Source organism: Rhodamnia argentea, chromosome 5 (assembly GCF_020921035.1).
Source record: "Rhodamnia argentea isolate NSW1041297 chromosome 5, ASM2092103v1, whole genome shotgun sequence".
Taxonomy (NCBI): domain Eukaryota; kingdom Viridiplantae; phylum Streptophyta; class Magnoliopsida; order Myrtales; family Myrtaceae; genus Rhodamnia; species Rhodamnia argentea.
Window position 1 is genome coordinate 9,531,308 of NC_063154.1, and position 15,112 is coordinate 9,546,419.

Here is a 15,112-nt window from a genome sequence, read left to right on the forward strand (position 1 = left end):
TACAACATCTAAGAGAAAGTAGATGTGAGTGATTTTAGGCTCCGTATAGATTACATTTAGAACCCGAAACCAATCCATTGCAACACATTTATCATTTTTTGGAACTTGAAACATAAAAAATTGTTTGACTCCAAATTATATACTCATCATCGAATGCCATATAACGTTGTATAATTGTGAAAAAAATATATACCAAGAAATATATAAAAATTTATTTCGTAATCCAGGGTCCGGGTTCCGGGTTCTAGGTAGTGGAACCTGGAACCTACCCGTCCAAACAAGTTCCTCAATTTTTGGAACCTGGAACCTACCCTGCATACCTTGGAACTTGGAACCAGAGCGGATCCTACGGGTTCGGTTCCTGGGTTCTCGGTTCTACCTCGAAACCATGCTCACCCCTACTTACCACTAATGATGGGTGCGAGTTTCGGTGATCTGCCGTCGATCGTGTTACGATGCCATGACAAATCCGTTCATGTGGAACGAGCTATTTAATTAGCCTAATGAACTTGCGAGTAAAAGGAGCTATTTGTTGATTCTTTTTGCAAAATTGGGGACTACATTACGCCAAATTAGCGAGAATCTGTAGCCAGGCGCTGGCCAATTGAATTGTCGATGCATGATAGCTTTTACGCTGGCCAGTGTCTATCAAAAGTTATTTCGTTTGGGCTATCAAAGGGCCCGTTTATTTACATACAAAAACAAAAAACGTAAGGATTTCACTGAAAATTAACTAAAAGTATTTTTTATTAATAGTTAATTATCTATATTGCTTAGGAAAAATTGCTATTGACAGTAGCAATTAAATTTAATCGAGCGATTTTTCTAAGCTATATAATTAATTAGTTTTTTGAGAAAAATATATTTTAAATTATTACTTTTCCGCCATATAAACAAATCCTATTTTTTTTTATACATCTTAAATATATGTCTGGTGTTCCGACAAAAAAAAATATATGTCTGGTGAGAAATTATAAAAAAGGAAAAGAGTCCGGTGGTATTCCATTATTCCATCCTCAAAAAGGAATCCCACGCTCCAATTAACTTCTTTAGGGTTCTCAAAAAATCATTCAATTTCGTCAATCGGAGAGGCCTCTTCCGATCGAAGTAACCATCCATTCAATCTCTCTCTCTCTCTCTCTCTCTCTCTCTCTCTCTCTATCGCGTGCGTTGGTGGTTTCCGATTCCGGCGACTTGCCCCGGCTCTTCTCAGGTACTGTGCTCGACCGGTTCTCGGTTTCTATGTTCTTTGTGGTTAGTGAGAATTTGCGAACGAGCGGTGCAAACGGCGTGGCCGCGGCGAGGAAGGGGGATACGCGGGTGGGATTCCGCACCGTTAAAGGGTCGGGATTGGGGCAAACGGTTTTGGGTCTCCGGGCCGTGATTAAAAAAAGATGGTCTTGGACGCCGGAGGAAAGTAAGCTTTTCGAGGGGGATTGAGCGTCAATCGCGCGGATTATGCCTTGCTAGAGTTGTCTCCTTTCCATAGCTCTGCGATGAATATGAATTAACCGTTTGGTTGAGTTGTATTTTGTGTTTTCCATAAAAGATGCCGATATTTCCAGATTTAAAAAAGATGGTCTTGGATGCCGGACAAAGGTAAGCTTGAGGCGGAAGCGTCAATCTCTCAGATTATGCCTTGCTAGAGTTATCTCCTTTCCATAGCTCTGCAATCAATATAAATTAAGCCTTATCTTTGATTTAATGTACTTTGTGTCTATCGAAAAAGATCATCTTGGACACTGGAGAAAAGTAAATTTCAGGTGGATTAAGGGTCAATCATTTGGATTGTGCCTTGCTAGAGTTTCTCCTTCAAATAGCTATCCGATAGATATATATTAAACTTTAGCGTTGATTGAGGTGTATTTTTTGTTGACTGAAAAATATGTCCAATATTTCCTGACCGAAAATATGGTCTTGGACGCCCGGAAAAAATATACTTGATGTGGATTAAGCATCAATCACTCGGATTATGCCTTGCTAGAGTTAGTTCCTTTCCGTACCTCCACGATGGTTATTAATCAATCCAAACCTTTGATTGAGATATATTTTGTGTTGAATTAGATCGTGAAATTGATGGCGAACCCGCAAGGGAACCATCAAGAACCCTCTCATGCTTCGTCGACCTTCAATGGCAATGGGAATATTGCTGCGGCAGCGGCAGTGACAGCGGCGCCTGAGAGTTCAGGCACGACTTCTGCAATGAAGCACAATCCTGGAATCTCCATGGATTGGACCACAGATGAGCAGGCTGCACTTGAAGAAGGCCTTGCTAAGTAAGAACCCTATTTCTCTTTTCTTTTGGTAAGGTGATGTTTGTGTGACTTTATTTGAAGTTATAGACAGATGCATTCATACTAAGGAAATTGACTATACAATGTAGCAAGTTCTTATAATACCCTCATTGCTTAGTAGTTGCAAGACCCTCGTTGTAACACTCAATAGGAAGTTGTCACATTGTTCGCTTCTCCTGGGCCAGTTTTTGTGGAAACAAAAATAAAAAAAAAAGGAAACAAAAAAAATGTCCATTTGGGGTAGCATGGGTAATAGAAAGACTGATGACACTTTGTCTCTTTTTCCTTTTGGATGGGATGAGAAGAAGCCAGTGGAAGTTGCTGGAGAAGTAGCATTATGGAATCAATTCCAAGTTTGGCCTATAGCTTTTCTCCATATTTTTATTCGGCGACATCTACTTCGTTGATGTTTCTGAAAAGCTTTATGGGACTTGATGATCCTTCTAATTTTCGCATTACCCAATTGGTACTTTTTTAAGTACTTTTTGCTGATCCTTTACCAGAAATAACAGATTTACTTATCGTTCAGGACAGAGAGAGGGGGGGAGATAAATTCCCGAGAAAAACGTAGGTGCAGGCTTGAATAAACTACCAGTTCAGTTCAGTTCATTCCTTGGACTAATGAAAGAGACAGAAACAGCATATATTTGTCAGGCACGGATTTAGAATTAAGAAGTGTTATTCCTGCTTTTAGGGAGCCATCATATCTCCTATCTGCATTGTGTTCTCCAGACAGCTTAGAAAATTTCATGCAATCTGAATTATAGTCTCCTATTTTAAGCAAAATAAATGAAGCTTCAGGAGATTTAGAAGCTCTTGATACCAAGTTACTTCACGTTGTTTGGATCTGGCTGAGTTAACTCATGGTAAAGTCAAATTCAGCCGTAAAGCCTTTAGTTCTAATCTTTCTGTGGGGAGCCTTGCTCTTGCCATGAGCATATGAGGAAGGTTTATGCTATTTTTGTGATAATGACAATTTGATTTGCTCAACAATTATATTTCTATACGCTAGGTTCAGCAGTATTAAACTGGATGAGTTGCTTGAACTTGTGTCTCATGTCCTATGGCCGTTCCTTTTCATGCATGAATAACATAACAATATGGTGTAATTTCTGCAGATTTGGCTCGGAAAATAAGGTGATTTGCTATGCAAAGATAGCTTTACAGCTGCAAAATAAGACAGTTAGGGATGTGGCATTGCGTTGCCGATGGATGTCGGTAAGTTTTCATGTCTTTTGCTTCCTCGGCCCTTCTTTTCCATGGGGTAAATGTTCGTCCTATTAGTAGTAATCTCGAGGCCAACTACAGGTTTAGTTAGTTAATTTTTCTATCCTTTCTTCCATGCATAGCTACTTTATTTGATAAAACTAATCTACTGAAGGCCATAATATGCTTGTGTGATTCAAATTAAAATGAAAAACCTGTACTTAGGTCAATTTGCCAATTTTGTCCGTGCCTTTCTTTGCTTAAATGTAAAAAAAAAAAGCGACAAAAAGTCTTACCCTTTTTTTAAGAAAAGCCTTGAGAAATCTGACTTGGGTGGACCATTGTTGGTCTGATATCTTGTTATCTCTGTCAGCATATCTACTTGCAGTAGCGAATTTTTTTGATTTTAACAGAATATTAGATCGGATTTGAACTATGTTTCAGTTAAAGGTTTTATCTCCCAATAATTTGTCTTCTTTGGGTAAAATACAAAGGTATATTTGCAGATGAGATTTGCAAGTTAATAAGTTGACTGGAACATAAAAATAATTCACCGAATTTCGTTACTGGGTTGGAGTTTTTAATGGTTTCTGTCGCAAATTTAAGTGTTGAGGTTAGTAAATCCAATTTTGTATTGATACCTACTTTTATTATGATAGAATGTTTCGGCTGTGAGGTGACAGTTTAATTTTAGTCTTTCTGGTGAATGTGTTGTGACTCTTGAGATAAATTGTAAGTTATATTGTGCTGTCCCAGAGGAAATCCATGGCAGATTTTAGCATTTTTGTTAAAGAATAAGTCGACAGTACTGAGAGCTTTAAGACGTGATGATAGCTCTGCTTAGACAGCACTCTTGCAGTACTATGTTTTACTTTTTGTCGTGTGTCCTAAACTCTCTTTTTTCCCTTTTTCCTGTCTAGAAAAAGGAGAACAGCAAGAGAAGGAAAGAGGAGCATAATCTAAACAGGAAAAGCAAAGATAAAAAGGTTTGTTTAATTGCATTATCTTCTTGAAATTTGATGTTTTAATTTTGATAGTATGTAACACCTTTTCCGAAGGTATGATTTTCCAAGGTGGTGTAGTTTTGTATTTGTATCCCCCCTCGCTCTCTGTATTTTCCACTAAAACTATACCGAGTGGCTCTGTGGCTGTCTGGAGGGTTGCCTGTGAATGTTAGGTCCCAAATTAGAAGCCTGAGCCCGACTGCCATTGATTGGCTTGTGCTTTTGACTTTGAAAACGTTGGGAAAGTGTAAAGCTGTCAACAGGAAGATCAGAATCTATGATGATGATTAGTTGTTGTAAGATTATGTGATAGCTGTAATATGCACTGTGAAATGTTCTCAGTTGTTGAATTCGAATCAGACATACATGTCCTCTATAGTGATTCATTGTCTTGAAACAGAAATACTTGTGAGCTTTGATGTTTTTATGCTGACGAACTCAGTTGTGCTAGTAGCCCATAGTTAGCGTGGTTATGTACTCGCTGTTCCAAGTACATGCATATGGAACAATCAAGTTCGCAAATGCTCCATAGGCACTTGTTATACATAATTAATGAGGAAACATTCGAATTTCTAAGCTCTGATTATGCATATCACAAGTAAGTGAGAATATTAGAAATCGAGACATTTCATTATATGGATAAGTCTTTTACAAAGTCTTAAATATAATTCCCACTGCACGGAATGCATACATGAATAGAGAAAGAGAGAGAGGGAGGGTGGGAGGGAGGGAGAAAAAAATCTAAGAATAGTGAGGGAACAGGTTCCTGGAAGCCTCTGACCCAAAAAGGGGGTTCCTGTAAGCCTGCCACCTGAGGTAGAGTAATTGTGTGAATAAGTGAATTAAGCTGTTCTTGTCTCTATATTTCATGTCCTTTGTATTTGGTTTGAGATCTTGCATATAGTGGTGAATTGAGATGCTTTGAGCAGGTTGATTGGACCCATTCGTGATGCCTTGTCTGTTAGTTTGGTGGTTTGGTATCATGATGAAAGAGAGAATCATGTGGAGGAAGATTTAATTAGATGCTTTTCAGTAATTAAACATATTATTTGATTGAAGAACTAGCGTAACCCTATTCTACTGGTGAATTGAACTTCCATGTATGGGGGCTTGCAGAGAAAAGTATTTTATACTAGGTTACATGAACTGTATTTCAACCTTTGCTTGCAGCCAACTGAAGTTTTGGAACGGATTTAGGCTAAAGCTCGAGTTTTTCCTTTCCCTTTACACTCTTTATCTACTCTTCAGCCGTAGGCTAACATGTTTCTTGTGCATCGTTACTTTCATTTGATATTGTTGTCTCTGCTTTAGTTTACACCACCGTATTAACAAAAGCTTCTCTGAATATCATGTTGGTTTTCTCCTCAGGAAAGGGTAGCCGATCCTTCGTCTAAGTCTTCTCAGTTTGCTGCCCGGCCTAATGTTGCTCCATATATGCCACCAGCGATTCCTATGGACAATGATGACGGCATTCCATATGAAGGTCAGTGACTTTTGACTTGAAGAAGTCTGAAGTTATATTTTGGAACTTAAGTTTTTGGCTTTGTGTTTGCTATGTTCACCAAACTTGAATGTACATCGACAGTCCTCGTGATTTTATAAGTTTTTATCTGTGATGGAGAGGCTTTGGATCTTCCTTTGTTGAAATAACTTCTTGTTTGTGCTAGGACTAATCTGATTTGGCTTCTTGATCTGAAAAGTGTGTTTTGACTGTCAGAGTTTCTTGACACACATAAATATCATTTACCTGATACAGTGGTGCTTATTTTCTAAGATGAGTGCTACTTTTTATAGTTTTCAGCTTATTCCAGAGTTTGTAAAGTACTTGACTTAGGGAGTTTTGACTTTGAGTACAATGGCATCGCAGATTATGTATAGTTTTTGGCTAGGACACAAAACAAAGCGGCATCTGAAGTTCACTTGTTGTCAAATAACTGTCCAGGAAGCACCTTAGCTATTGAAGTTTGAATTCCCATCTATTTCCATTGTAGGTTGAATTTGAAGTATGAAATAAATGTGTTGCCATCTATCTTCACATAATGTTTTTTCCTAAATTGAAAAAGGGCCTCTTTTGGCTTCCGCTTTCTGCTAGCGTGACAATGTACCTTACTTGTCTGGAAATTTCCAGCTTCAAAATGCATTATTTTATCATGCTGTGTGCATTTAGTTGTTGGCACGTGCTAATGAATTTTCTTCACTTTCTTTATGATTGTGTTAATTACAAAACTGAAATATTCTCTGTGTAGTCATTGAATTAAAGAAACTTTTTTCTGTTAATTTTGCGTTAATGCTAGTATTATTATGCTGAAAAATTGTACCATGCTGTGCAGCAATTGCTGGTCCTGCTGCAGACCTCCTTGAGCAGAATACACAAACCTTTAATCAGATATCTGCTAATTTCTCGACACTGAAGGTGAAGCACTTTTGTCACAATTGGTTCAGATAATTCTTGGCTATGAAAGTGTATAACAGTTTGGACCCAACTTCACAGCCACTGTCCCATTTGCGGCTTTCTTTCTCTTTAATATCTCTTAATTTAGATATTGATATTTTGACCTGGTGCCTGCATTAAACTCTGTCATATATGTGTAATGTGCATTCATGGCTTTTCATATTCCTCTCTTTTCCCTTTCTTCTGTGTGCATGTGAAAAGATAGTCGAGTAACCAGATGGTTCATGTCCAGTTCCAGATTTTGGTTGAATTAAAGCGAATTGCTTTTTAATGCTCTTCCTTGTATTGGAAATACTTTCGTGAGCTGGTTAATCATAATTAGAGATATTTATCTGTGTGTTCCAGGGGAAGAATAAATTAACATTTCACAAATCACTCGCGTCACTTCATAGTCATGCACAGTATATTGGGGAGGATCGTTGATGCATGGATCTCGACTCTGTTATCTGAAAAAGCAATCTTGCATCAGCTCTCTGCTGTCACTTAATTTTTTTTTTACTTTTATTCTGCATTATCTTGTAGAGTTGTTTCCAATTGCCTACATTTCATAATGGTTGTTAGACGTAATGCAAAAGTGAAGCTCTAATTATAACATAGAGAGCACATAGGAGCCAGTGAATGTCACTCTGGTCTGCAATTATGGCTTTTTCTGTGCTGTTCGTTTTAATCAAGGCATCGGTGGGACGTTGAACTTGTGGAATTTTTTTCTTTCAGATTCATGACAACATCGGTCTTTTCTGCCAAGCCCGTGACAACATAGACAGAGTCATGAACGAGTGAGTTATTTTTGTCTGTTCTTTTGTGGCATTCGGTGCTTCGTCCATTGACAGATATCAAGTGGCAACATAAATAGCTATGGTTGTCCTTAGTAGGGGTGAGGAAAAAAAACGGGATCCACCCGAACCGGACCAGACCATACCCAACCGGCTGGTTTTGGGTGGTTCCCACAGGGTACTGGTTCGGTTCCGGTTCCAATTTGCTGGAACCAGGAGGTACCGGTTTTGTTCCTGGTTTCATGTGGAAATCACCCAAGCGTACCAACCGGACCGGATCTATTTATGCAATGTAGATATATTTTTTTTTAATTCAAGCTATCTCCCATGATGGCTACTCCATGAATGCATTCGTTCCATATCATATATTTTTGTTTTTAGCTGCATCTGTTTTTGAATATCTTAAAGAACCCCTTTATGTCATTTTTGCAATAAGATTTGCGAGGATAAAGATGAAGACGAGGCATGGTTTAGTGGCTTGAAAGCATTAATTTCCCGATGTCGTCATGGAAAAGTTAGAACAGAATCGAGAAGTGATGGAAGTCCATCTGAAGTGACCGGTTCCATGGATCCACTCAGGAACCGGACCGGTGGTTCAGTTCTCGGGTGGATCCCTGGAATGAGCGGGTGGTTCACAGTTCCCGTTTTGCGGACCCGGTCCCTAGCAGGCGGTTCTTGTAGGGTGGGAAATCACTAGCATATGTCAGTGATGGTGCCTTGCATGATGCTGTGAAATTATTGTTGATTAACCAGTATGATGTTATGAGATGTCACTTTATTTGACAGCATTAATTTGTAGATGACAAATGGTGCTTTTCTTTTCCTTTCCGCTTTGAGATGATCTCTATGATGTCATTGGATTTGACTCTCATGTCTAATTCATTCCTGAAGGAAGTGATGTATAGTTGTAGGATCATGTACTACAGCGTATTATGTCCATTTTCTGGGCAGATGCTGCGATTGTGCTTAAATGTCTCGTTCATGTGAGACCACCTACATTTATGTTTCAATCATAGAGTCTAACAATGTAAAAGAAAGGGTATTACATATCATTTGCGTATTCTTACCCCCTGTTCAAATTGACGAATCTTGTATTTTGTGGATTGCAGTTTGAGTAACCAGCTGGAGATGATGAAGCAGATGCCGCCACTCCCTGTTAAGGTGAATGAAGAGCTAGCTAATACGATTCTACCCCGAACAGCACTTCCACCGCAGTCCTGATCCTTTGTTTGCCTCTTATAGCTTTGGAACGGCGCCAAGAGATTCCAACTTCAAGGGTGATTCGTTGATCGATATCGACCATCAGGGAGGAGGCAAATTGTCAATTAAGTGGAGCCTTCTTTCCCAAATTGTTAGATGTCATTAGTAACTACATTGCTTCAGTTTTTGCAGTCTTTTTTTTTTCCCTTATTTTAATTGGATAGTTGATGCTGTACATGTCAAAGTAGAGGTGGTTTAGGGTTTAGGGAATGCCTGGGACAACATTAAGTAGTTAATTAGTTACTTTTGATTGGATTTCAGGATTTTGTCTTTGGAATAATCTAGTACTCTCTAGAATCGCGTCATCAAATGTTGCTTTGGTAGGTGATAAAGTCTGGCTCTTTTTGTCAGATGTAGAACTACAGTAATTTAATAAATCTCAATCGACCGATCTTTCTGTAATCTCACTTTGCGTCTCTCCCTGAAGGCTTACTGAGGCATGATCATGGAGCAGCAGGCATCTTCATTGCCTATTTTGCTACCTCGGACTAAACCATCTGCTGGTGATTTAGCAGCACCATGCTTAGCCCAAGCAGGTGAGGGCGAGGGCGGGTCACCTCTTTTCTTTCCCAAGTAGTTTACCGAGTGCTAAACTTTATTATTTGCTATGCTGTATCAAAGTTAAACCTTAATGCAGCCGGTTATGGGGCTCGCTAGTGCTTAATCTGACGAGGTGTACCTTAAGGCCTTGGGAAGCAATCTGAAAATTCTTACCAAATCTGCTGAAATTGGGATTAGTTAAGTGTGGCCACACAAATATTTTTTCGTCCATATCCATAATCCATACTGTCGCATATGATCAACTAAAAGGGGCACAGTATCTCTCTTGGTATACCAGGCCAAACAGAAGAACGGAAGCCACCAGACTTTGTCACCAAACTAGACAAGCTACAAAAGATTCCCTAATTAGTTATTCCACAACGGTACAAGCGTTGCAAAGCTAGATTGCGGCAATGATGTCTCTCTCTGTTATATTTGACGAGTTGAGAACTGTCACGTTGGCTAGCCTTTCGCACGAGCTCATGTTTTGAACGGATGACGAGCCCCGATGCATTGTCCATGGTACTTCCAGAGAAATTTTGCTCTTTAAAAGGAAATCAAAATGCACCTTCCACCAATCGGAAGAAGCATGAAGGCGTGTCCTTGATACTTAATAGTACCTGCGCCTTTTGATATGGCAGTGTAAAACAACTCAGGATGCAAGCAGACTGGTCTTAAGTGATATGGGCTCACCATCTAGTAGTTACCTTTTGTCAAAACCAAACCTCAAAGTGAATACACAAGTAGCTACAATCCAAGGGTAGTTTTTGGGATTATATTGATTTCATTCAACAAATAATGTCGTATGTATGTGAATTTACGACAAGTGAACAAAAGAATACTTGTGCACGTGAGAGAGAGAGAGAGAGAGAGCAACTGGAAGCCATTTTCGTCTATGAAAGACTAACTACAGAAATACCGCCTGAACAGAGCATTATGCACATCGAAACAGCAATAGAGCATGCCCTGCTCCACATTGAAAGGCCTCGTGTCTTCCCATATGTCAGTGCACATTGAACATGTTAAAATTCCTTTCCCCATCACTATCTATTTCCTCTTCTCTTTGACCGATTGCACTACTCCATCACAATCTACTTGTATATCCATTCATTGGCACGGCCACCAGACTCGTCCATATCTATGAAAATGCTAACCGCCTGCGACAAAAGCATAAGTTGTTGCAATCAATCAATATACATTCAAAAGTCCTACCGTACCCTCTCTATGCCTCAGAACTAATTGAATGAACCTTACATCTAGCGCGTGCAAGTTAGTAGCTGCAAACTTTCGTGGACATTTGCCAAGTATTGGATCATGGTGTTACCTTTCCTATTCTCGGACGATCTTTTGACTTTGCTAGGCTGTTTCTAATGTGAGAGACAGCTCCCCAGCATTTTAATGTGTTCGCCACATCATCGAGCCTCAGTATATACTCCTCTTCAGTTAGTGGAAAGGATCTCTTGGGGAAAAAAGCAGAAAGGCAGGCACGTTGAACAGAAGTTTATTTTCACTTCAAAACTGATATAACAATAATCTTGAATTTCATCATTTCTAGCTAAAAGCATCACTGGATACTACCAGGAAACCGAAAAATGTGGGTCAACCATCCACTGACCTGCTCAAGGTACTTCCACATGACATTGAGCGCCAGAAGATTTCTTCCCATAAATTCCTGTAATATATAGCATTTATAATGATAACTGAAGGGCTGGAAGATCAGCAAAGACAACTCAGTTAATCCAGTGCGAAGAGAAATTGCTAGAAGAGAGTACCTTAAGAAATTGTGCCAGCAAATTAGACCCAGTTGACACATTCTCAGACATAAAAACAATAATTCTGCGGCAGATAATTCTTTCCTAAGCAAAATCTCAGAATTCCCAGTATCCCGAACTACTAAAGCTCTTGAAAGAGGTGGGTGTTCGGAATCAAGTAAGAGTAGTAAGATATGTAAGATATGATCTCTAAGAAATCGAGGGTTGAATCAACCATGTAATTGACTGTTTATGCGAGTCAGAACTAAAGACTGGAAACCTTAAGCATGATATATAATAGTCTCATATAGCTTCTACCTTATGTTTGAAGTTCTACAAATTAAACAAACGGTCCTTCCATTCTGAACTGCTCAGAAAGGAACACAAAAGGCCTACAAAGTTATGTTGAGTCAAAGGACACCGAAATTTTGGATCAATAGAGCAACTCAAGCACAAGAATATACCTTCTTTATAAGCTGAATGTCATATGACCTCCCATATTTGTTTCTAATAAGTGTGGCAAGATCTATGCCGCTAAAGGTAGAATCATCCATGCCAACAATCCTTTCAAGCTTCTCTCTGAGTGATTCGTCACTTACCTGAAAAATCAAAAACAGTAGCACAGATGCTAAGTATAATTTCTTGCAGCACAACCCTACAATTGTAGTTAAGGCATATTAGTTCTGCGACAAGAGGATCCAGCTTCAAACATTTAAACTATATCATAACTTGGCAATTGAACCTTTCTTCTTTATTCAAAATAGCAATGAAACAAACCCAGGAAAAGTGGACAAAAGAAAAAGAGGAAATGAGATGTGATGGAGAGAGAAGCGAAATCTCAAACATAATTAAGGTGTACCTTAATGTTATCCATGCTACCCAAGAAACAGATGAGGAGCATGAAAGGCTCATAATTGAAGACGAAGGTATCAATTTCTTTTACTTGCCAGTTTACTCCATAGACAATGAATACATCATTAAATTAATGATGATTTTAGCAATTTTCAAAATGCAGACTTGCAGTCCTTGAAGATACAGAACACACGAAAGAAAACAGCTGAATAAGCCGAAAGTCCAAAACAAGAGACAAAGACAAACTAATTGCTCTTTCATCTTTTATTCCTCTGTCAGTAGCCAAATATTACTTAAATGGGTGAAAAATGTTGCAATTTAAGCTTCTTTTGCAATGTCACTCAAAGTCTCATAAAATGTTGAATCCCCAGAGTACTAAATCCTTGAGAATCAATGTTGTACATTTTTTACTAAAACCAATAACAACCAAAATATTGAATCGGAAAACTAGCATCACTGTCTAAAAGATGGTCCACTAATTGTTGAATTGTATATACACAAGTACAGGAAAATAAGTTAACTATTACCTCTCCCTGGTCATCATTGGTAGAACTTTCACCGTTAGGCTCATCTTCAGAGTTCTCTGAGTCCATCCCATCACCCACTGAACTTGAATAGACTGGCCCATGTCTTCTCAAGTATGGACTGGGTTCTACTGAAGGCTGTTGAGCAAGGAAAAACATGCTTCCGTCTGGGGAAAAATATGTGCCAGAATACCCTAAATGCGAAACTTTCTTGCATTTTCCTTTGAAAGAGAACTCTGGGATCCTCTGAGACCAATTACAATGATGGCTTGGCAAGAGACTTGCCATTTCCTCTATATCACGGAAAACATGGATTAAGAATCACAACGTAGCTCATGGAATGACTTTTTCCTTTCTTCTTTATAATATATAATGAAAATTTCACAAATCAACAAACCATATCTAATGTTCTTCAAGAGGAAAAGATTTATTAATTGCTTTGGAGATATTGTGAAGAATCCGCACTCAGAGTTTAGAATCAATAAACCAACTTTTCAACATACAAAATGAAGAGGGAAACAGAATCCTGCTAGGTAGATGCATTTGCCTAGTCTACTGAAGTTGACATATTTTCTTCATTGGCCATCTCTCGTTGATGCAGCTGCAACGGACTAACAGAAGTACAGCTAGAACACAAGCAGACAGAAGTGCAGCAGAAAAAAACTCCAAGAGACTGTACTTTCCTAAAACGAGGTAAATGTCTAAACAATTTACATGACAAATAAATAGACTAAAAACCCTAGAATCCTGATATCACCCACCGAATATAAGATGTAAAACCGTCCCATTTAGATACCAACTGTAAAATGTTTATCCAATTGGGATGTAAATCTGCATTCAAGCTCAGTATCACTGTAAAATACTCTAATGGCATGCTCCTTTGGATGTATAAAACAAGTTATAAACAGCTGTAGATTTCCTTTGATTGCCAGGAACTTTGGAACCACAATACTGAAGCTTTCTAACTTAAGCACGGTTCGACAAAAAAAAAAAAAAACTTAAGTACAGCTTGTTCCTTTTATCATAGAATCATTTTTCTTTCAGAAAATGCATGTGAACTTAGTAGAGAATCCTCTCTCACTTCTTTCTAAGTGTGAGCTTTAAAGTTCAGAATTGCATCCAAAGATGATAATAACGTGTACTGTCCCCTATAGTGAAATTCCGTCCTCTTTACCAGTCATGTCAAAAAGCAAAACCAAGCATCATGAAAGGACGATGACCAACTGTGGTCATTGCCCAGATAGATTATTACAGGAGAGTGAAGTGATCTTAGATGAACAGAGCCAAGATTTCTTGTGCGCTTGTAGAACATACGACTTATCCCAAATACCGCTAGAAACGTAGTGGTCTCGGGAAAGTCAAGTGAAGCTTGCGATCCATATGGGTCTAAGAGCTGAAACTTGCTATCTTAGACAATTAGTCACGCCAGGTATCAAAGTCTTACCACTTTCTCTTCCCTTTAACTTTCACGTACTCATTTAATCTAAAATCGCTGCTTGGGTCGAAACGGAGCGCCTCTCTCACGCAACCCACCCAACACCCCCGCCCCCCACCCCCAAAAAAAAAAAGGAAAAAAGAAAAAAGCACTCTCAGTTCACTTCAGAGCCCCGACAGACGAATAGGAAGAAACAGAGGAAAATGTCATCGGAGCCCAAAAGATATTCTCCCCCACTCAGGCATCCGTTTGTCAAAAGTTCTTCCCAGTTTCTCCAACTTGCACGATCGAATTCAAACGACCCCAGTTCCAAAAAGATGCTCTATAGAGAGAGAGAGAGAGAGAGAGTCTTACGAAGTGGGTATCGTCCGTCAAGAGTCAGCCGGGTAGTGGTTGGCCACTGATAGCTTTATGAAGCATCTGCTTGGGAAGAAGCCCGAGAGAGGGAGAGAGGGAGACGTGGAAGGGAGAGAAGGAGAGATGTGTGGAGCAGTTTCTTCTCCGCAAGCGGACACCCCAGAGTCCACAGGGCAGCAATTGTCCTCTATTTTGTTAAATGTTTCAGGCTTTCAACTCCTCTTTATTTTATCCTTTCCTTTCCTTTTCCTTTCTTCTTTTCCTGTTCTTTATTTCTAATCTTCGAAATTACTCAAAAAGAGAAATCCCATTTCACCATGGTTGTTCCATAAAAATTAATTCGTTGATTAACATGACAGATTGCTATTCGATATCGAATAGAATCTGTTCGGCTACAAATTTACAATTCATAAAACTTACAAGATGTTTCATGAGCTTGAATCTCTAGAATTTGTAAGGCTTACGATATGTTTTATGAACTCGAATCTAAAAAGTCACTCACTATTTTACTGCCAAAATCGAAGCTCTTGTGAGCATAAAACTAAGCGAAATTATATTTCCTAATGCCACTTAAAAATAAATGCTAGATGTTCTTTCGTAAGGGATATTTGATTGAGCTCTAAAGTAGACGTCAAATGAGCAAAAGCGGATTTAGAATATCAAC

General features: G+C 38.9%; 2 protein-coding genes across 4 annotated transcripts; one reads left to right on the forward strand and one right to left on the reverse strand.

The window, feature by feature from the left end:
* The first annotated feature begins 1,032 nt into the window (after positions 1–1,032).
* On the forward strand, positions 1,033–9,387 carry LOC115739972. 2 transcript variants are annotated; one of them, XM_030673292.2, is made up of 10 exons: positions 1,033–1,131; positions 1,162–1,213; positions 2,065–2,276; positions 3,413–3,512; positions 4,421–4,486; positions 5,873–5,987; positions 6,835–6,917; positions 7,671–7,732; positions 8,839–8,890; positions 8,972–9,387. In XM_030673292.2, the coding sequence occupies exons 3-10, from the start codon at positions 2,077–2,079 to the stop codon at positions 9,008–9,010; spliced, it is 717 nt and encodes a 238-aa protein (XP_030529152.1). In that variant the 5' UTR covers positions 1,033–1,131; positions 1,162–1,213; positions 2,065–2,076; the 3' UTR covers positions 9,011–9,387. The 2 variants fall into 2 exon arrangements, with proteins under 2 accessions (XP_030529152.1, XP_048135459.1); XM_048279502.1 differs by having other exon boundaries at positions 8,839–9,387.
* A 1,197-nt stretch (positions 9,388–10,584) lies between these two features.
* On the reverse strand, positions 10,585–14,630 carry LOC115739973. Of its 2 annotated transcripts, none has more exons than XM_048279503.1 (6): positions 14,446–14,630; positions 12,660–12,949; positions 11,745–11,879; positions 11,145–11,237; positions 10,854–10,988; positions 10,585–10,686 (listed from the first exon to the last, which is right to left on the reverse strand). In XM_048279503.1, exons 2-6 carry the CDS (start codon positions 12,942–12,944, stop codon positions 10,621–10,623), a joined length of 714 nt encoding a protein of 237 aa, XP_048135460.1. In that variant the 5' UTR covers positions 12,945–12,949; positions 14,446–14,630; the 3' UTR covers positions 10,585–10,620. The 2 variants fall into 2 exon arrangements, with proteins under 2 accessions (XP_048135460.1, XP_030529153.1); XM_030673293.2 differs by having other exon boundaries at positions 11,145–11,201; positions 14,446–14,625.
* Positions 14,631–15,112: the final 482 nt, after the last annotated feature.